At 35.1% G+C, this 23,411-nt stretch overlaps 1 protein-coding gene and 1 long non-coding RNA gene across 10 annotated transcripts in view; both read left to right on the top strand.

The window, feature by feature from the left end:
* Positions 1-22,352, top strand: part of LOC123670925 (protein roadkill) — a 114,210-nt gene extending 91,858 nt beyond the window's left edge. For 8 of the 9 annotated variants that reach the window (XM_045604510.1, XM_045604513.1, XM_045604515.1 and 5 more), the window contains 7 exons: positions 10,836-10,986; positions 15,403-15,524; positions 17,275-17,554; positions 17,655-17,832; positions 18,310-18,488; positions 18,556-18,698; positions 20,562-22,352. In XM_045604510.1, the coding sequence (XP_045460466.1) occupies positions 10,836-10,986; positions 15,403-15,524; positions 17,275-17,554; positions 17,655-17,832; positions 18,310-18,488; positions 18,556-18,698; positions 20,562-20,715 (1,207 nt within the window). In that variant the 3' untranslated portion in view covers positions 20,716-22,352. Of the gene's footprint in view, positions 1-10,835; positions 10,987-15,004; positions 15,335-15,402; positions 15,525-17,274; positions 17,555-17,654; positions 17,833-18,309; positions 18,489-18,555; positions 18,699-20,561 lie in introns of those variants that run through there. The other variant, XM_045604518.1, reaches the window with a different exon arrangement.
* LOC123670927 lies at positions 15,549-17,257 on the top strand. The gene is made up of 3 exons (XR_006746020.1): positions 15,549-15,949; positions 16,035-16,212; positions 16,673-17,257. It is a non-coding gene; the product is annotated as an uncharacterized LOC123670927 (long non-coding RNA).
* Positions 22,353-23,411: the final 1,059 nt, after the last annotated feature.

Raw genomic sequence — 23,411 nt, 5'->3', positions numbered from 1 at the left:
ATCTGAAAGATGGTTCGATTCTAACGATCTTCATTTAAACAAAGGAAAAGACATGAATCTCGAGAATAGGTGCGAAAATTGGATCAGAAATTTCTTGGTATCCAGGTCCACTAAGATGACTATCAAGGATCCCTGGTCTTACTTCTTAAGATTTCATGTATTGTACACATTAAAAGAAAAAGTTTATCAGATATGCGTTCAAACTCGAGATGAACTGATAAATAGAATCAAATTGTGTTGTGAAGAAATGGGTCAGAAACGTTCTAAACTACAGAGGGTTGTAGATTCAGTAAGAAAACTATGTGTGAAATGTATTAAACAAGGCGGTGCTATGAGTTAATTGTGTAATTATTTATAGCGAGTTTTTTCAACATTTTGTCCTCTTTCTTAACTTCTTTCTTATAATATGTATTAATGAAATTTAGTTCATTCGTTTGAGTACATAGATAAATTAACAGTTCTAGTGAGAGTAACTCCAATATTCAATCAGAGAAAACAACTGATTCATTCATTAAGAGTTCCAAAATGGAAGAAAATCAGCTTTGAACATTTTCTTATTTTTCGTTGTTATCATGATATTGAGGCAGAAAGCAATAGTATGATTGTTGATATGTCATTCGAAAAATCACTAAATGGGGTAGTTTTTTCTAAAAAGATTATGTTCACAATAATTCATTTTTCATCGATAAACCCATTGGAAAATTATGATTGATATTGTTCTCCCAAGAATAGTTATGTTTATCTGCTTACCAAACCTGCAGTAAGGAATTTTTTTGGCACAAAAATATTCTTGTGTTCTGGCCAATTTCATCTTCTTTCGAGATATGTGATCAAAAATGCTGAGGCTACAAGAAAAACTGGAGTGTGATTAATTTTATAAAAAAAAAGTATTTTCGTAAAAACACAAAATGTTGAATTGAAGAATTACCGTCAATATTACGACCATGTCATTTTTTGTTGAGAATCACATGTAGAATCTCGACTTGGAGTTTGGGACTTTTTAAAGTAGACTCCCTGTAGATACATACAGGGTGTTCGTAAATAAGTGCGACAAACTTCAGGAAGTGAAACTGATCTAAACTTAATAACATTCAAATTATAAACGAGGTACCTATTGCATCTTTCCCTCATGAAATAAATGATAAACTTGAATTTTACTTATTTTTTGGGTGAATTGGAGATCACCATTTATTTTAATATGAATCCTCATCAACAGGTATTTTCAACAACTGATATGGAGATTCCTGTATCATGTCCGATTTAAAAGGCAAGATGAAGGCTATTTCATTTAATAAAATGTCAAAAGTTTCGCACATTTGGATACTAAATTCGAAAAAGGTTATTCTTATACGTCCTCATTTGCCACATCCATCAAAAAATTTGGGGGCCACGCATTACGTATATTTTTTTGTTTTTGTTGGCACAATACTTCGCTAATTTTTTTCTATTTACTTAGACGAACGTGTTCTCGCCTATTGTGTTGTTTTTGTGATGCAATTAAGCAATTAACATTATCTTATCTGTAAGGTCGAATATTTCATTTCGATTTGTCAATGTGAACCTGAAATTTATGCAACAGGCAATATCTCATTGAATTCGACTAATGTTCGAGTAATATCAGACTCCACGTAAATCATTTCATGATTTATTTCTTTTTAAGTTGAAACTACTACCAAGTTTTTCAAATTTCAATATTCCTCGAACTGTCACGAAATAGTTATTTATAATACAAGTGCAGAAGGCATTGATATTCTTCCACGAGTTCAAAATTCACAAACGAGCCACGAAGTGGCGAGTTTTGGAATGAACGAGTGGTAGAATGAGCCTTCTGTACGAGTATTATACATTATTTTCTCTAATTCATTGCATTTTCATTGAAATTAATGAAATATTTGCATAAATAAAATTTAGTGATTTTTGCATTGAAAAATGTTGGTTGGCAGAACTGATTTCTTTAAGGCAAATTGATGAATTGACAGATAAAGCCGTGACGGAAAGTTGGGAGTGCCAACATAGAATAATAAAATATAACCATGAAAACTTTGCGTTTCTGATATATTCTCGCACGATTTTGTTCTACAAGATGTGGAAGAATGAACGGAATAACCACAGAATTAGAGAAATTGTGTTTTCTACACTACACTTTCATACACACTTGATATATTCAATTCAATTGTTGAATTCTTCATGTTTAAGTAATAAAAAAAATTGAGCTTTTCACCAAGTCGTCACCAGTGCCGTATCTAGGGCGTGGCAAAAGTGGCACTTGCCACGGGCGCAAGGTCCGCAGGGGCGCCCAAAAATATTAAAAAAAATATTGGAGCACCAAGCGGAATAACTGTGGAAACATTTAAAATATTGCTAGTCTTCCCTAAAATATGCGTATTAAGTCTAAAATAATTACAAGAGATCAACGAAACTTTAATTCAAGGTAAGAAATGATATGAATATAGCTATGTTCAAGCGTGCCATAATCTTATCATAAATATTACGGTCGCGCGTCGGCATGTTGGCTTACCCCTTTTTTCACGAGTTTTTAGCCGTTCACCAAATTTGTCGATATTTCTTCGACAAACGGTACCATCTATTTTTGTGTGAGGTGCGTCCTATGTGTTATAAATAACTACCCTTTTGACTTTAGCTGGCCAATGTTTATAAGACTTTTCTTTCTTAAAATTATCCAAGGAATCTCTGATTTTCCTTTGTACCCCTCAATTTAGGAAAACCCTATACGTATTCCACATAAACATGAAATAATTCCAATCAGATCCATGGTAACGATTTCGAGGTAACTGCAATTTCATGATGTGACTCCGTATGATGAACCATAAAGACTATATCGATTTTGTGAGCTTCAATTGCCCTCAGGGTATCAAGTATAAACAGTACGTCCCATTACCGGCAGATATCCGATGAATTTTTTAAAGAAGTCTACGTTTCATTGTCTGAACGACCTCTCCGAATTTTCGTCGTTCTCCTTGAATTTCCTCACCTTTGCACGTACCAGTTTTGAAAAGCAAGAACAAGGTAGTCGGATCGTACGAGGAAATATTACCATCTCTGGATGGAGGAGCATTATGCAACAGTGTGTGGTCCATTTTATTCGCGTCTGCAGATCTATTACTTGCCTTTTACGAGACCTGCATTTTATTACTGCTTGATTGCGAGGTCAGTCAATCAACTGTTTATTTATGATGATTTCAAGACGATTCGGTCCGAACCAGAAACCGATATATTTATTATATTTTTATTATAGGTACATCAATTTTTGATGTATGGTTAGATTAAGTAAAAGAACATGGGGGAACAGCTGTTTTGGTGTCGATGTATTTCGAGCCGTCCTATATCAATTTGATGTCCTGAATTCAAATAGCGTATTCATTTTTACCTAGGAGCTCGAATTTTTAAGATATACAATTTTAGAGAATTATAAGTTGAATTATTTTTTACTCAAATCCGTAAGTGTAGTAAACAAAAGTAAATACGACATTTTTATTTTAGTTATATAAAGTACAATATTATGTCTTACTTACAAACAAAAACAAACATTGAAGAAATCAAATGGTCACTCAACATTTCGAAAGCTTCTTTTCCGCGACATTCTTGAATGTTTTCTTTTAACTCCAGCAGTAATCTGCTATCATGTGCATGTCCCATCTTCCTAGCCGATAATAGTCACCAGTTTGTCGTGCATCTTTCTACAGCTAGGACATCGGTGTATCAGAAGGCTTTTCTTTACCGAACTGCAAGGCTGTGGAATACCCTACCTCAAGATCAAGATGTATTCCCTCTTGGTTACAACTTACAGCAGTTTAAGACACGCACAAACCGATTTTTCTCTAAATTCATCTCGGGGCGCTTGAAAGGGCGTTATAAGCTCAGTCTTTTCCCGAGAGAAGCGTATTAAAAAAAAAAAAAAAAAAAAAAAAAGGTAGCGGTCCTCCTCAACTTTAATATCTTGGTGAAAACTTTCACCTTGTTCCTCACTCATGTCTCCTAAATTTTTTGGAAAACGGTAGTGGCTGTGTATTTTAATACTCATATTGCACCCTGAAGATTGGAAACTATTAAGCATCTTGTTAACCATTACAACATAGTTTCGAGCTTTATGTTTGCCTAGAAAATTTTCTAGAACTGCAACAAATGATATCCAAGCTTCTCGTTCAACTTAATTCATTGAATATAATATGAAGGCAGGATCCTAAATTAATTGTCTTATTTGTGGGCCGTCAAATATCCCGGCTTTGAGTTTTTCAGTGCTCAACTGATGCATTTTTACTCCTATCAATGCAAAACATGACCTGTTCTTATCAAAAGCCTTTACAAATTGCTTCATTAAGCCCAACTTTATATGTAACGGAAGAAGTAATTTTTTCACTTTCAACCAAAGCGTCGTTAATGACATTCGTCCATGTTTTCTCTCTGAGGCTAATCTTTCTTAACCAGTGGTGTGTTTGTCCCTACTATCCCAGAGGCACAAGAAAAACACGTATATTTCGTGTAGCCACTTTGCTGCCCAAGAAGAAAGTTTACCATTTTTAAGTCTACACAAATCATCCATTGATGTTGGTGATACTTTATCTTCTGCAAGACCGAAGCTATGGTGTTATATTCTTCTTCAAGTCTTGTTGAGTGAGCTAGTGGTATTGAACCATGTTTATTCCCATTGTACCTACATTAATGAATATATAATAATTTTAGAACTCTCATAAATGAATATTCTGAATGAAATCCACATTGGTAGATGAGTTGAGGTATTGATAGTAGAGCTGATAGAGAAAATCGGATTGCATGTACAGATTTAGCGTCCCAAATATAGTTAAAATCAGCTCTAAAATCTCAGGCACCAAAAAAAAATATTTTTTGTTGACTGTTTTTTGATAACGAACATAATTTTTTTTTTAATATGTCTTCTATAACGAATTAAAATAGAATGGTTACAGAGATAGTATTCGACTCCAACATAAGAGTAAGACGCAAGATATTCGCATCAGCTGATCGGAATCACAACATAGTTTTGATTGGTTGAAGTTATCTACCTACTATTCTATCATTGGTTGAAATTCCTTCCTTTATACTCACATCACCGAAGTCTCAACCTATCTCACTTCAATGTTGTAGTAGACGCTCTGAACTGCACGATCAACCAAGGGCACATCCATATGTTATTAGATCATTGGTTAACAACTAGTTCTGGTTTCTCTATACGAGTTCTTCTGCCCTTCAACTGACAAGGACCTCGATAAAACTGAGAGTCGAAATTTTTACATGCGGATACCGTGTAAATATCAGACGCTCGGAATTTCAGAGAATAATTTAATGTGACCTCTAGGAAGATTAAAAAGTCATCGAATTAGTTGACATTTATTATGTCAATTTGATGTTGACTTTGGTCATGGGATCGTCATGAAACTTTGGGAAGTTAAGGGGTACAATCCCTTGAAGCTTTTTGTCATAGCAAAAAGCCAGAGTAAAAACTAAGATGTCTAAAATACTGGTGTGTTCACTGATTAGATTTTGTTCAAAATAATTTTGGCGACTCAGCTCGGCATGGGTCTCTTTTCCCTTTTCTTCCTTCAGCTGGCGTTATATAAAGAAATAACCAATCAACGACATGATTTTTAAATTTTCATTTGTTCTGTCAAAAGACGCGCAACTGATTCTAACCTCAAAACGTTAATGACAGAAAGAGTTCCGGAGCGCCACAAGAAACGACGCGGAAATCAAGTGAAGAGAGACAATACCATTAAAATACAAGAAGGCTGATCCCTTCAAAACTCGCCACTTCAATTTTAGCTAAAAAAAGTTTGTTGTCGGAAGCTTACTATTCTATAGATGAATATTTGGAAAGAAACAATGTTTACATTTTATGAAAATTCTTGTCTTTCAACATTTTGCTATTGTATGTTAAAGTTATATTGTCATAGTGTACTTCGAATATTTCGTTGTATGCGTTCTAATTGATGATTTTTATTGGATTTTATTTATTTTATTTTATTTTATCTACTTGCTGACAATTTTCCTACACTGTATAAACGGTCTCAAGGAATAAATAAATATTATTATATGGGATTACCACCATGTGCCGTTTCGCTTATCAGTCAAACTTTGGTACCCATTCATTTCCCATGAGGCGATTTTTTTTTACGAAATTATAGTTTTACCTTTTTTGGTAGGTTTTTTCTTCACGAATATTTTAAAAATTCAGTGCTTTGTACAAAGTACATATTATCAATTTTTTTGAGAAAACCGAAGTATATTTAATTTCTACGATGTAAATTATTGGTTGAGGAAATTATGTGAAAACCACATAAAAATAGTTAATTAGTAAGAAGAAAAATCTCTATTTTCGTTTTGAACTCAGCAGCCACGTAATGGTGTGCCGTCTTCAGGTTTTTCAAGGTTAGATAGCGCACCAGTGTTTTAGACATCTTAGTAAAAACGTATCTAGTATCTAAGTTGTTGAGTTCAGGAGTTGTCGTGTTCACGGACGGACAGAATCGAATTTGAAGATGGATTCGTCATAAGTGAATCGAACCTCATCAAAATTTGCAGGCGTTGTGACGAAAACTATATGTTCGGGAAATGAGCATTAAAAAAAAAATAATTCCCCAACATGATGCAACGGCTTTGAACCAAAACAGTTGTTCAAAATAAAAACCGCTATTCTACAAATATTATAAAACCTTTCTAGCCTTAATGTTTTGGTCGGTTTGTGTTTATTTTAAGATACTAATTGCTTCGATTATTTCAACTAATTGTAGTTAGCAAAAAATTCTATCGTAAATCGATCAATTCATGATTCAGTTGCATGTTCAAACTTTTCGGACACCTGTTCCATAAAGCTTCCTGTACGTTTAAATAATTTTTATGCTTTTTTCGACGTTTAGTTCCATTTTGTTGGCAATTAAAATCCTCAAATTGAACTGAATTATCGAAGGTATCAATTCATTGACCTTCATATCGGCAATTCCTGATATTCGCGGTAATGCAATAATGTAGACACAAGTTAGTTGCAGAACGTGTGGTTTGATGTTAATATCGCATTTGCAAACCATGAATGCAGCTGGCACGTGACCTTGTTGACGGAAACTGCTTTATTGTATTGTTGATATGCGCTGGTCAAGTGCATGTCATTCCAGATATGTTCCTTTTTTTTGTTTCATTAATTCAGAAGCGAACCTTTCAAGGTTTGTAGGATTGATTTTTTTTATTTAATTTACACGGTAAGTTGGAATAAAAATTTCTGCGATCTATGCACAATGTTTCCATACCGATGGAACTAATATTCAAAACTTAATATACTTCAATATAAATTAAACATGTGTTTTTGTTTTGCTAATTTTCGACCAAAAATATCGAACTTGAATCTTTTTTTATCACTCAATTTATTTTTCTCTTATCAACTCGTTTTACATGACACACTAAACAATTCAATATATTTTTATTCTGCCTTCAACATTCATTATACCATTCAAATTGAAGATCTCATCAATACCAATCATTATCAGTTTGGTAACGTTAGGGTTCTCTGCTGGACGGGTTGCTCCTTTTCTTGACAGCAATAGGTTCTGTGGGTCCTTCTTGAAGGTTATGTCATGATGAGTGACAATTTTCTGTTAGGTATAATTTCCAAGTTTGCATTCGGTGTTATTACTATTTTATTTTTCAATAGATGGAAAATGTATTCCGAGTAACATTTAGGAATGTTAATAAACGTATATTTTTCAGTTGCCATTATTGCTATATTTAAAACGCGCCCAATGGGCGCGTTCAGCAAAATCAACATTTGTGGAACAGTTGTCAATATTCTATGAATTTTCTGCTGAACGTATTCTATCAGTTTCCGCTACGGAGCGGTCGCCATCTTTGGTAGCGATCTTTTTTATGCTACTTTTTGGTTTAGCCACAGAATAGAGAGGTATTACAGAAGCGACACTCTCCCTTTTTCATGGTACCCAACCGCCATATTGTCAGTAGTTATGTTTACATCTTTCCACGTGTTTCGGTGTTCGAGTCCATTGCCCGTTTGACACAAGTACGATATATATATAAAATTATTATTTATTATCATTAATGTATTCTATAAAAGCGATTTTATTGTATTTCAGGAAATTCAAGTAAGATAATAAAAGTCGGAAACTTACCATTAATTCAAATTCTGAAATGAAATACAAATTTAGGCTGAAAAATATTTTGAAATAGAATTACTACTTCCATTCAATACGCAGTCATGTCCCAAATATCATACAGTAATCATACAAATGTAATTTAAATGGACCGCCATGTCATAGAATTGAGAAGTTTTAATATAAATATTTACTATTCTGTGGTCATGTAGAACTACCAGCCTTCTGAGAGTTCTTCAAGGTCACCAAAATTGGTTACATCGAGAACAAAGGAAATGTCAAAGAGTGTCGCTTCTGTAATACCACAGAATAGAAAGGTATTACAGAAGCGACACTCTCCCTTTTTCATGGTACCCAACCGCCATATTGTCAGTAGTTATGTTTACATCTTTCCACGTGTTTCGGTGTTCGAGTTCATTGCCCGTTTGACACAAGTACGATATATATATAAAATTATTATTTATTATTATTAATGTATTCTATAAAAGCGATTTTATTGTATTTCAGGAAATTCAAGTAAGATAATAAAAGTCGGAAACTTACCATTAATTCAAATTCTGAAATGAAATACAAATTTAGGCTGAAAAATATTTTGAAATAGAATTACTAGTTCCATTCAATACGCAGTCATGTCCCAAATATCATACAGTAATCATACAAATGTAATTTCAAATGGACCGCCATGTCATAGAATTGAGAAGTTTTAATATAAATATTTACCATTCTGTGGTCATGTAGAACTACCAGCCTTCTGAGAGTTCTTCAAGGTCACCAAAATTGGTTACATCGAGAACAAAGGAAATGTCAAAGAGTGTCGCTTCTGTAATACCTCTCTATTCTGTGGTTTAGCATTGACTTCAGTGACAGTTGTGACAGTGATTTTGGGACAAAGTTTAAATTTCAAATATAGCAATAATAGAATATTATTATATTCTACGTATACGTATATAAACATATACGTTTATTAACATTCTGAAATGTTTCTCTGAATAAATTTCCCATATATTGATAATAATTTCGAAAGCAAACTTGGAAATTAAAATCGATATTATAACAGAAAATGGTCTCTCATCATAACATAACCTTCAAGACAGTCCCACAGAACCTATTGCTGTCAGGAAAAGGAGCAAACCGTCCAGCAGAGAATACTAACGTTACCAAACTAATACCTATCAGTAGCGGAGGTACTTACACTACCGATCTTTCTGCTGAACGCGTCCAGGTAGAAGATGCATATTTCGAATTTGGTTCTGTTCATAGACGTATGTTCATTACTCCTAGGTTCTGTTTGTTCCCGTAACATTTCTAGGTTATCTTCTTCTTCTTTTCAAACAGATCAATCTTCAGCCAGTATTGCCCCTGATTCAGAGGGTCTGAATATATGGGCTCAGCCTGAAAGACTATGTACCCAATCTCGGTAGTATAAATGTCAGTCTTGATCCTAGATCCTGGGACATCAGGAGTCTTGGAAATCCAATCCCAGGACTGATTATCTAAGAGTTATTTCAATAAGTTAGAGAGAAAAAAAAATGAATAAATAAATCAATTCAAAAAAGAAATAACTTTGATAAGAGAATTCTATAAGAGTTTAGTATGAGGAAAAATGGTCTAAATGAGCAATATGATAAAACCAGAGAGTTTTTTCGTGATATTTTGTAACCAGAAATAAAGCCGCGACTGGACTTCCAAAGTCTACTCCGACGTCAATAATTGCTGACTATAAAATATACTTTTCTTTAATTCTGTGGTTGTTCCGTTCATTCTTCCACATCTTGTAGAACAAAATCGTGCGAGAATATATCAGAAACGCACAGTTTTCATGGTTATATTTTATTATTATAGGTTGGTACTCTGAACTTTCCGTCACGGCTTCATCTGTCAATTCATCAATTTGCCTTAAGGAAATCGTTCTGCCAACCAATATTTTTCAATGCAAAAATCACTAAATGATATTTATGGAAATATTTCATTAATTTCAATGAAAATGCAATGAATTAGAGAATAGTTATTTATAATACAAGTGCAGAAGGCATTGATATTCTTCCACGAGTTCAAAATTCAAAAACGAGCCACGAAGTGGCGAGTTTTGGAATGAACGAGTGGTAGAATGAGCCTTCTGTACGAGTATTATACATTATTTTCTCTAATTCATTGCATTTTCAATGAAATTAATGAAATATTTCCATAAATATAATTTAGTGATTTTTGCATTGAAAAATGTTGGTTGGCAGAACTGATTTCTTTAAGGCAATTTGATGAGTTGACAGATAAAGCCGTAGCGGAAAGTTCGGAGTGCCAACATAGAATAATAAAATATAACCATGAAAACTGTGCGTTTCTGATATATTCTCGCACGATTTTGTTCTACAAGATGTGGAAGAATGAACGGAATAACCACAGAATTAGAGAAATACTTTTACGAGTTTTCGTGAATATGAAGCAAATAATTCTGTGCTTCCTTAACTTCCAAATCGAACGTGTCAAAACTGAGGAAATTCACCGAATCGAGGACGGGGTATTCATAAAACTCATACATACACGATTGTCCGAAACTATGCGCGTCGTCGACCTTGGTATCGTTCTGTTATTGACCAATTTTCAACAACACACTGTTCTATGGAATGCTTTCCACCTTATTAGTGTCAGTCAATTTGTCAAATGATTGTTCCCTTCGCAAATGATTATAGATATCGTTTTCGATTTCAGATTACCGGTGGTGAGCGACTGCTCAGCCGGACAGACGGCTCGAGTCAGCTCCAACCTGCACCCAACGAGCACTATGGCCGTTAGTCGGGTGCCCAGTCCGCCGCCCCAGGAGGTGAACACTCCCGTAGCCGAGAACTGGTGCTATACTCAGGTAAGGTGCTTCATAATTGATAGGTGGTAGGTAGGGCATCCAATCCCGCAAAAACGGGATCCCTCTGAAATTCTGCGGTATCAAAATTAAGGGGTTTTTCATGCGGGATTCGATATTAAAATTGCATATTAGACAATAAAAGCGCAAACATCTTTTGAAACGTCCCAGAAAGCAATAAACCGCTCATAAGTTACGGACGAAGATTCAACAATAGTTACTGCTGAAATTGCACTACGATTCATGATCAGCAAATTGGAAAGTCATTATAACTCGACATTGAGTAAAGACATAGTTCAAGCTTTAATTTCTAGGTTAAAAGAGCGCCGTTCAGTAATGACAAGTATGGTACCATATTTAGAAAACGCAGGCAAATATCTGGAATTTCTGGGATAACAGCCAATGTCTACAAATGGCCAAGAAGATACATTTGTACTTCATAGCAAATCAACATTATGAAATGAAATTAAGAGTTTGTCTGACAGGATGCAAATAGAGACGTCTTTAGAAGACAAAACACAATCCCAAACGAAGACCATTTCACTTATGCTGTTTACCTGTGCCGGAGCTGATAGGCTCCAAAGTGGATTGAGAGTTGCCTTTGGTAAACCACAAAGAAGCGTAGCCCGAGTACGTATTGGACAACCAATCATGGGTGTCCGATCATCAGAATGATTCAAGGCCCAAGTTATTGAAGCTTTGAGGCGTGCCAAGTTCAAGTTCCCTGGTCGTCAGAAAATCTATGTTTCAAAAAAATGGGGATTCACTAAGTATGAGAAAAATCAATTTGAGCAATTCAAGAATGAAAGAAGGTTGCAACTGATGGTAGCAATGTTAAATATAGGCCAAAACATGGATCTTTAAATGATTGGAAAAAAGGTTCAAGACCAACAGACAACAATAGCACAGTTAGGGGGAGGGGGGGGGTGTTGTCTTAAGTCTGCGGTAATGCAGCATGCGCCTGGAAGTCTTGGGAATGATTCAGAAACAAGGAAATTGGGTGTTGTACGAGTTGAAGCCGAGAGATGTTGAACGGCGTTTGTTTGCTTGTGAAGAGCTGCTTGCAAGGCAAAGACGGAAGGAATTTCTGCATCGCATTGTAACTGTAGACGAAAAATGGGTTCATTACGATAATCCCAAGCGCAGAAAATCATGTTGATATCCCGCTGATGGCCAAACCGAATATTCACGGTTCCAAGGTCATGCTCAGTATTTGGTGGAACCAGCTCGGCATAGTGTAGTATGAGTTGTTAAAACCGACCGAAACAATCGCAGGCGATCGTTATCGAACGCAATTAATGCGTTTTAGCCGAGCATTGAAAAAAAACGACCGCAATACAACGACAGACATGATAGAGTGATTTTACAGCATGACAATGCTCGACCCCATGTTACGAAAGTGGTCAAGACATACTTGCAAACGTTGAAATGGGAAGTCCTACCCCACCCGCCGTATACTCCAGATATTGCTCCCACGGACTATCACTAGTGTCGATTAATGGCACACGGCCTGGCTGACCAGCACTTCCGGTCTTATGAAGAAGCAGAAAATTGTATTGATTCGTGGATCACTTCAAAAGATGACCAGGTTTTTTGACGCGGGATTCGTACGCTGCTCGAAAGATGGGAGAAAGTAGTGGCCAGCGATGGACAATACTTTGAATCATAAATGTATAACCACATTTTTACAATAAAGTCTCGAATTTCGGAGAAAACGGCGGAAGCCAAGTTGTACGCCTATGTAGAAAGAATATCTTGGAGGTTGCTTCTCAAAGAAAACCCTAAAAAAAAACGAGAAAAGAATAACGGACATCCCTCAAGGCAAAGTACTAACCATAGACAGGCGTTTCGGGCTTTCGGCTCTCATCAGTACGTTGAAAAAGTGTTAGGATGAACTCTTTTTCACATTACTTGTAGGAAAACAACAGATAAACGGAGTCAAACACAGGACCCAGCCGCCCATTTGTGTTTTCCGTAGACAGACTCGATGGGATTTCGGCCAACAACTTACCTGCATGACATCCAAATCCAGGAACTACGAAAAGGATAAACAAGAAAAGAATAACAGACATACCTCAAGGAAAAGTGCTAACCCTAGACAAGAGTCTTTTTTCCTCATCTAGACACAGACATTGAAATAAGATCAAGAATAGAGTAAGATAAATCAGCATTTGACGCATTCTGGGATATAAAACTACATCATCGAATGGTTAACTACCATATATAATCTGTTCTCTTATATGGGATAGAAGCCTGGAGGCTCTAAGGCCAATCGAAACATTTGAAATGTCGATCTTTCGCACAATGCTCAAGATTTCACCCCCATATAAAGCTAGCAAAACCTCTTTGGAATTTTCGTTTTTTCCTATTATTCTTTATAATTTTCGTCTAATTTATTATTATGCTCCAAATAGATTTTTTTTGGACAGTCTGGATTCATGTTTTGAACAAAAATCCTGGGTCTCTCTAGCTTTAGTAAAAAGAAACTCCTCACTACCTAATGCAAATCGAATGTATATGGAAAATCTTAATGCTCCATACATTTTGGCTCATTCTAGGCAGACGTTTGAACCCATAGCCAAATTCCACGATTTAGGTACATTATTCTTTTAAATTCTGGGTTCCGCAATAACAAATAGCTGTCATATTTCAAGTCAACTGGGATTTGCTATTTGCTCAAAATTGACTAAATTTCAAATAAGAATAAATACTCGCTAGCAGGACCTAGACCCCGAAATTTGTGTCTCATGTACATTCCATTAACATCTGGAAATAGCATTTTAGGGTGGATCCATCAGAACCCTCGATATACCCTACAACTAGAGTAATAGGGTAATAAATCACCATGAACAGAGCCTAAAACTAAGGTCCAAGTAGATTGGTTCAGAGAAGTTTCTTTAAAGTTGAGTTCTGCTAGTTCAACGGTAAAGCTAGCAGAATATATTCACAAACTTAGCAATGTGTTCATACGTGAGCCTCAAATCATGGTGTAATCAGATGGTCAATAAAAAACCGATAAGCTTGTTGCTTGTGCCAGCTTAAAGTTAAGCTGGCAGAACCCGCGATTTCTCTCACAATTGAAAAGCAACAAATTTTTCAATGTGGTGATAAATTAGCCCAAAATTATGACCAGAGAAAAAATCCAAAATTCCAAAGCGGTAATGCTAGCTTTACGGGGGTCAAGATTTCATGAACAGATGGTTTCTAATGAGAGGAATTGAGTTATTAATATCTAATATAAGGCGAAAAATGGCCTACTTTGGACACGTGTTGAAGGGTGATCAATATCAATTGCTCCAGTTGCTCATAGCGGGCAAAACACAGCCAAACGAGAACCAGGAAGGAGAAAACACTCCTTCCTGGATGAAGAATATAAGTGACAGGTCAGGGATGAATGTCCAAACGTCAGTTTTAGAAAGCATAATAAAATTGAAATATTGCTAAACGAACCAATATATCTTGAATATGATCTTATGAATTGGAGTTCCCACAAACCATTTATTGCTTGAATTCACTCAGCGTCATTTTATGACGCTGTTCCTAAGAAGATATTCACATGAGAAAAATGTAGTTATCCAAAGTTTAGCGAAACAATTTTTTTATACTCAATAAAGAATGAAATTCAAATTAACCCTTATTCAATATAGATTTGATTGGTTTTCCATCAGGTACAAAATGAGCCAATCACTTATTTGTGCCATTATGAATGTGAACCAAAATTAAAGACTTTTTTCGGAGACAGGTCAATTTTCATTTATTATTTTACAGAAATATAACAATTTTTCTAGTTTACATGATATAAATAATTTATTTCGGAAAGTTAATATTGTGTATGAAGAAGAAGAATGTATATTCTATAACCAAGCCTTCTACAGAAAAATATAATTTTATTTGTTAACTGTTCAAATGACCTTGATATTATCGATATTACGAAAAACTTAACTTGATTTCATTAACATGTTGTCCGCGATTATTGTAAAATCTCTTAAATCATTAGATATCAGCAGTTTTATCAAAAAGAAACATTGTTGCATTCCGAAAGTAGTAACAACAATATGTATCGCAAGTACAATCGAGACTTGTGGTTTCATTATTACTGTTCTATGGTCGCAAGTTTGATATTTTGACAGAACCTGTAATTGTGTTTTCAAAATAAATTATTAAGCCTGTTTTTCAGTTTTTCCACGATTTTTTCACATTTGTTTCTTGATTTATGTTGTATTTGTCTAGGAGAGGGTGATTTCTGCACTATCAAGTTACTATGGACACTGTTGTTACGATGTTGATTGGATGCTGTCGAAATTATTTCCAAAACCGCCCGAAAAGAACTGTCTCATATTCATCTTCAAATGTGCGCGAAATTTATTGCAAATTGACAAAATAAAAACGGGACTAATGTTCGAATTTTTTGTTTTCCAGGTTAAAGTGGTTAAATTCAGTTACATGTGGACTATCAATAATTTCAGTTTCTGTAGAGAAGAAATGGGTGAAGTTTTGAAATCTTCTACATTTTCAGCTGGAGCAAATGACAAACTAAAATGGTAAGAAATACATTATTTTTCTACGTTCTACGTTCGATATCCGTTTTTTTTTTTCAATTTTTCTTTATCAATATTCTGTTATTGCAAATTTATTATTATTGAGTGAAAAAACATGTAGGTATGTGGAATGGTTTTGAGAGAATGATCAGATACAATTTGAACTCCAACTAAATCAGGAAAAAAACTCGAAAATTTGTATCAAATTTTTTTTTTCGCCTTTTGATTTATTATTCCAATACGCTCTATTACTGATGACGTCACGCCGCCATTTTATTTCTCCTGTCAGTGTTCAAAATCCAAACAAATATATTGTCGTCCAAATTAGTACGGTGTTCTTGAAGAAGTCGAGTTATTTTCATAAATAAGATTATTTCAGGAACGATTTTAGTATTAATTAATAGACAAAAGGAACAAGATTAATACCAGTAAGTTTGAATCCTATATCATTCACCAGATTTTCTAATAAGCCGTGTTTATTAGTTTGAACATAACCTCAAAATGTTTTTTTAGGCTCATCATAATAACCTATTTTTATGCTCATCATAATATAAGTGTGACTGACAAAGAATGTAGTTGGGCTACTCCAAATACAACAACTGTGCGAGATGTAGTAATCATTGCTGACCTATTTCCTGAAACTAAGAAGTTAAAAGCCTAACTTTGTTGTTTTGATTTTGAACACTGACAGGTAGGGTTGCCAGATGTCCGGTTTTTTTCATGTTTGTCCGTTCGAAAAACTCTGGGTAAACCGGACAGAAGATTGTCCGGTTTTTAAATTTCGCGCAATATCTAGCGCAACCGCGTGACAACCAACAGTATTGTTTATAGTTACGTAGATAGATATTGCGCATGTCAATGTTATGGGAAATCTATGGACTGATGAAAGAAATCGTCTCGGCTTAAACACTGTAAAATATGAATTGTGTGTTTATGTCAATATAAATGCTAGTTGCACGGAATTTAAGGATGCCATGTCAAGCAATAAATCTTTGTTGAAAGCAGTCTCGTCAAATGCTAAGTATATACAGAAGTAGACTGTAAGCTTTTCGTAATTTTTTGTTATATTTTGTAATTTGTAATATGTACTAATAAAAAATGAAAATTTGTCCGGTTTTTTCCTCATATACATCTGGCAACCCTACTGACAGGATAACTGAAATGACGGCGTGACGTCACATTAATAGAGCGTATACATACTTAAGGAATTTTTGGAGAAAAAAGTTGATTGAAATTTCTCAGAAATTGTTTATTATTAATTATTTTTTATTAATCTACGGATGAAACATAGATATTGAAATATTAAAGATGATTGTTATAAGATTCTTATAGTAGGCTATGCTGTTGAATTGGCTTGATAGCGTGGAGCTCCATCTGTTGTGCGTCTGATGTATTCAAATTGCAAATAATTTTGTATCAAGTATTATTGTAACATAAAATGCTTTCATTTCAATGATGTCATATTGTATTATTGTATAATTTCGAGGAATTGATCATTTTGAATTGTATTTGTTAATGTTTAACTTTTGAATAAATGAGTTATTGAAGTCTAAACCTCGAAGATCAGTATTTAATTTATATACTTTTCTCAAATGATTCTAATGTTTTATTACTATTATTAATACACACTGTGTGAATATTTGCACTATGCGCAGAGAAATAATGGGACATTTTGAAACTTACAAAACATCTTTAACTCTTCTGAGGATCAATTTATGAACAAAAAAAATAATTCATTTCGTTATTTTCCTAGGTGCTTACGAGTCAATCCAAAAGGTTTAGACGAAGAAAGTAAAGATTACTTATCGCTTTATCTTTTGCTTGTTTCCTGCAACAAAAGTGAGGTTCGAGCCAAGTTCAAGTTTAGTATTTTGAATGCAAAACGAGAAGAAACCAAGGCTATGGAAAGTCAACGTGCCTACAGATTTGTACAAGGGAAAGATTGGGGTTTCAAGAAATTTATCCGTAGAGATTTTCTTCTCGATGAGGCAAATGGTCTTCTACCAGATGACAAATTGACGATATTCTGTGAGGTAATATTAATAATGATAATCAAGTTGCAGTGGCTATGTACTTATTGTATTTTTGAGAGTATTGGTAATTGTTTTTTTTTAATTCATGCTTATTTTACAGGTTAGTGTGGTGGCTGATAGTGTGAATATTTCTGGGCAGTCGAACACAATTCAGTTTAAAGTGCCAGAGTGCCGATTATCCGACGATTTAGGACTTTTGTTCGAAAACCAAAAATTTAGTGATGTTACGTTATCTGTAAGCGGTAGAGAATTTCAGGCACACAAAGCAATATTAGCAGGTAAGAAAACTTGTTGACTGCATTAATCCAGAATCCATAATATGTAGAAGTTTTTTCTAATGATTCAAAATTAGAATGGGTTCTTGAATACATAATCAACAATTCAACCCAAACCTCAATGAAAGCACTCACAATAATTATTTGTTGTTTTAAACACTATTTCGAAGATATAATAACAGGTTCTTCTCCAAAATAGTTTTTTTTTTCTCATTTTCCATTATAATCTTATTACTCCTATGCTTCTTCATTGGTCTGATATAAGAATAAGAGATATAAATAAAACTTGATAAGGTAATTGATTTTCTCAAAAAAAAAAAAACTTCACATAGGCAATTTTGTTTACACTGTTAAAATATTTTGACATATCTAAAATTATAATATGTCCATTTCGAAGAAACACCTGTAACATAATTTTTTGCTCAAGCGATAATTGAATCATTGTTTACTCCGTTGTAACTTAGAAATGTTTGTTTTCAGCACGAAGTCCTGTATTCCAAGCCATGTTTGAACATGAAATGGAAGAGAGGAAACATAACCGAGTAGATATTCTGGATGTTGACCATGAAGTACTACGAGAAATGCTTCGTTTCATCTATACAGGGAAAGCGTCGAATTTGGAGAAAATGGCTGATGACTTACTTGCTGCTGCAGATAAAGTTAGTTTTGAAACAAAAAGGGGCTCAGTATTAAGTATTTATCGTGTTTTTCCATATTTTTTTTTAGTACGCCTTGGAGAGACTTAAAGTAATGTGTGAAGAAGCACTTTGTACGAACTTATCAGTTGAAAATGCAGCGGAGATTTTAATATTAGCTGATTTGCACAGCGCGGATCAGCTTAAAGCCCAAGCCATAGATTTCATCAATACGTAAGTACTATTTCTATGTTAATATATCTATTTTGCCAAGAGCCTGCAATAGATTGTTGATCAGCCTGCTTGAAGGGGCAGTTGATATTCGTTCAAAAAAAGTTTTTAGGATGGGATTTTTCGTTGGTTGAGTAAATTATTTTTGAAAGAGGTCGTTTTGAAGTGGACAGTATATTAGGATGGATATACATTGTTTCATTGACCAATTTTGCAAAATTTATTACATCATCGGAGCCATAAAAAATTCAGGCAGAATATCAGAAAAACCTAATATTTCAATGACAACAGATACGATGGAGTTGGAATTTTGCATCTTGAATAGCAATAACAATTTCAAGCTGTGTAAAAAATTTCATGCTAATGGCGTCAGTACAACCATAGAACATTAAAGCAAAACTTGGAAAAACTCTCCGATACTTATAGAAGGGCCGATTAGACCATGTTAGCTTTGCAAGTACTTTGAACTAAAGGTCCATTGTGCTACCCTGTTCTGTTTGCCAGTCGGAGACTGTCAATAAACTTTACTACATTCCTAGGTGCTACATCTGTTACTTCTTCCGGTTTTAAGAATCACGAACCAAGGTGTTGTAGCTGTTAGCAATGGACTTGATTGGTTTAAAATCTAGTTTGTATATGTAATGCCAAATTTTAAGGGCATTTTAACACTAGACCCCCTCACTAAATAAACTTTTTTAGGAACATTTTCATCGCATATTTGAATATTTTAAATTCTTAGAAAAAAAACATTTTGTTCTGCATTTTACCCCTATTAATTTATATTTTTGTGTCCCGCACCAAATCGAAAATCACCTGTTTATACAATGGAAAAAATGCAACCCGTGGTGGATAAGGCCAATCAAAGCCAAGTATAAGGATCATGATCTGCTCAATAATCTATTTTCGATTTGCTTAATTATACTACGATGAGCATTTAGGATGCTTTTAAATTAATTCATCTGTTTCAAGAAAGGAAAAATTAGAAGGATATGAACATAAGAGGAGGATTAAGAATATGTTGAAAACCCTGGGAAGTGCGCTCAGGAGTGTCTTAAAATGAACCTTAAGGGGACGTATGTCTACATCACCACGGACAGCCAGATCACCCTGAGATCCCTGGAATCGTACTGCCAGGGGTCTCTGTTGACCTGGGAGTGCCGTAACACAATAAAGCAACTGGCTAGAAGCAATAAAGTGAATATGGGTACCAGGGCACTGTAGTATTGAAGGAAATGAAAAAGCCGATGAACTTGCGAAAAGTGCATCAAGGTTAACACCTGCTGGACCTGAGCCTTTCTGTGGGCTAGGAAACGACCAATATAAGGCAGCGGTCCAGCAATGGGAGTTGAATAACAGGATAACATACTAGACAAACACTCCTGGACTTACTCAGGCCAAGAAATTCGTGATGATTTCACCTACCTACGCCAGAAAGCTCTTGAAGCTGTCACGAGTCGAGCTTTGGGTGATGGTTCGACTGCTGACGGAGCACTATCGGTACAATCATTTGTACCGTATGGGAAAGACAGCAGATGAGATTTGCAGGCTCTGTGGATCAGAAGCAGAAACAGCCGAACACATGGTATGCAAGTATCCAGAGCTGGCTGGCCTAAGAACCATTCATATGGGGAAGCCAGACCTGGATACCCGAGAGGTAACGGCCAAGGCCCCTAAGGAGGTGGTTGTTGTTGTTATCAACGCCATTGACGACCTCCTTGGGTTTCCATGAATGAGTAGGGTAGAGAACAAATGATCTACGTGGTCGCAGTTCCGGGAAGGCTTACCGAGCCACAACGACCCCAGTTTAAATAAAAATAAGAATATCTCGAAATTATGTAGATACTAATGATTCAATTTCAATTTCAGGCATGCGACCGATGTCATGGATACGCCAGGTTGGAAGTCTATGATACAGACGCATCCCCACCTTATAGCCGAGGCCTTCCGCGCTTTGGCAACTCAGCAGATACCCCCCATTGGTCCCCCCCGAAAAAGAGTAAAACAAAGTGGCAGTTCGTGATAACGCCATCGCTCGCGTAAAACCAGAACTATTTTCGATACTACAGTTATTGCTAGTGACAACGCTTAGGTGCGCCTGCGTGGCATTGTGTAAGACGCTCGACGGGAGTGAATACGTTCGGGTTTAGTCTACGTTCGTTAATTAGCATGATTAAGCGAATAATAAAAGCAAGATTTTTTTTTTTCGTTCATGTCTGTAACTTGACTTCTGTGAAAGTCCCCAGATCAAGACAGTAGAATCAATTTGCAATCGAAATTTAATCATGAACTCGATGAGTATTTTTTCGTCTGCATTTTTGATTTATTCTAAGCCGCATTTTAAAAAGTCGCTAATCAACCACAGGAATATCTCAACATGTTTTGTGGATCTGTTTGCCCGCAATCCTTCCAACTGGTTCAAATCATCAGGAATCGTTACCATTTGAAGAATTCTATGTGTTTTCAAGTTACAGACGCAATTTTGTGATTATGATTGAAAAGGCTGTATTCTGCTCTGTTTCTTTTTTTCACTGGGATCTTCATGCAGAACAGAAAAACCCTCAGACTTTGTTAGCTTTTCTGTGTTTTTTTTGTTGTATAGTTCAGTGAGACTTAATCGTCGCTTATTTTCTCATAATTGAATTCGGCGATATCTATGTAATATAAACATTGTTGTTCAGACAATTCTATTTGCTTGAAACGAAACCAAAACCAACGCTCACTGTGCTAATGTAAAATAGTAAATGCGATTGTGATACATAAAAATGAATTAAGAGGTAATTGATTTTTTTACCTGAGTTTGTAGATTTCTAAAGCAAGAATATGCCTTTATTTCATTAATTCGATAATTTTTGGTACAAATAGGTTATTATGTGAATTTCGCTGTCGGTAGAAGAATCGATTATCTGAAAAAGCTGTCTCATATGACCACAACTTGTTCCTATTTGGGGGACTTGTCAACCTCTGTTTATATTTTAAGTTAGAATTGTACATTCAATTGATCTCTCCGAAATAAAAAATAAATTTAAGATTTAGATCATAACTGAAAAATCGGCAGAACAATTTTAGTGATAATCATGGAACAAAGATGTTATTTGCCAAATTAGACACCACATTAACTAATACAATAACGGGTTTCCAGTGTATAATGTGAGCAGTAGAAATGTTTTGCAGAAATTTTTATAAAAGCAAGATGTGAAAAATTGTCAACTATATGAGCAATACAAGATGTTCTTCCAATCATTTAAAATTTTTATGACAGAATTCTGTTTGGCAGGATTTTCACATATTTTATAAAGAATTTTTCTGTAAGCATGGAAAATTTACGAATTTTCCTCAATTATTTTACTAAAATTCACCAATCAAATATAATTATTTGGCAATTTTTCATGCATTTTGATCAAACAATTTTGAAAGGCTGTTTTATCAATTGTCAGTGTTGTATGTGCATAAGTTCATTTCAATGCAGAAATTATAACCATGGTCACGACATATCTATCTCCAAATGTAAATTTTCACTCACATGTGTCCATACATTTAAAACCATCAGTTTGTCGATTTTTGTTGAAATTTTGTAATTATTGTATGTAGAGAACATGTTACATTGTACTGAAGAAACGTCAAAAAGAAATATTTCCCATTAAAAATGTAATTTGAGAATCTGTTTTTTTATTTCATATTATGAACTGAACCATCACGATTTTAATACTAGGAACAGGTACAAACTGGCCTTACCGTACTAACAGAGTGCGGACTTGTGGATGCAAAATTGTACAATCTCTTGTCTGTAATTTTCTCACTTTGAGCCCAGTTCCCTCTTAAATGATTGGAATCGACTCATTGATGAAGAAATCAAAATCGCTGTCAACGTAAGAATCGTATAATTGAAAGATAAAAAATATCAGGTGTGTGAATAAGTCTTTCCCGTTTTTTGTAAGAGATGGCGCCACCAATACTGTGCGAGTATTTAATGGTTACATATGTCATAATCAAAGCTTATTCATCTGTCAACAATTCCACACTAACACATTAGTTGAAATTTTTTCGCATCATAAATTTTTGAAATCGTGAAAATGTCGAAATTTGAGCCGAGTCGACGTCATTTGCGGGAAGTTTCACTTTATTGGTTCAATTTGAAGAAATCTGCTGCCGAGGCGCATCGGTTGCTTCAGGAAGCTTATGGAGAAGGTTGTGTCGATGATTCAAGTGTTCGCGGATGGTTTCGACGCTTCAAAAGTGGCGATTTCGACGTGGAAAACAAGGAGCGTTCCGGGCGGCCGCAAATCTTTGAAGATCAAGAATTGGCGACTTTGCTTGATGAAGATTCGTGTCAAACGCAAGAAGAACTTGCTGAAGCATTGGGAGTTGACCGAACAACCATTTCCAAGCGTTTGAAAGCCATGGGAATGATCCAAAAGCAAGGAAATTGGGTGCCGTACGAACTGAAGCTGAGAGACATCGAACGGCGTTTTTTCACTTGCGAACAGCTGCTTCAGCGACATAAAAGAAAGGGTTTTCTGCATCGTATCGTGACTGGCGATGAAAATTTGAAAAAAAACGGGAAAGACTTATTCACACACCTTATATTTCAGTTAAATTTCGATATTTGAAAAATAATCAAATTTTTCTGATTTGATAACCCTCTAAACAGAATATATTTCTGGGAAAGAACCGAATCGTTCAGATTTATTCACTTATTTGCAGGGAAAGTCAAAGAAA

Source organism: Harmonia axyridis, chromosome 1, assembly GCF_914767665.1.
Source record: "Harmonia axyridis chromosome 1, icHarAxyr1.1, whole genome shotgun sequence".
In the NCBI taxonomy this organism is placed as follows: domain Eukaryota; kingdom Metazoa; phylum Arthropoda; class Insecta; order Coleoptera; family Coccinellidae; genus Harmonia; species Harmonia axyridis.
Note: the sequence above shows the minus strand (reverse complement) of the source record. Positions and strands in the feature narration are given on the sequence as shown.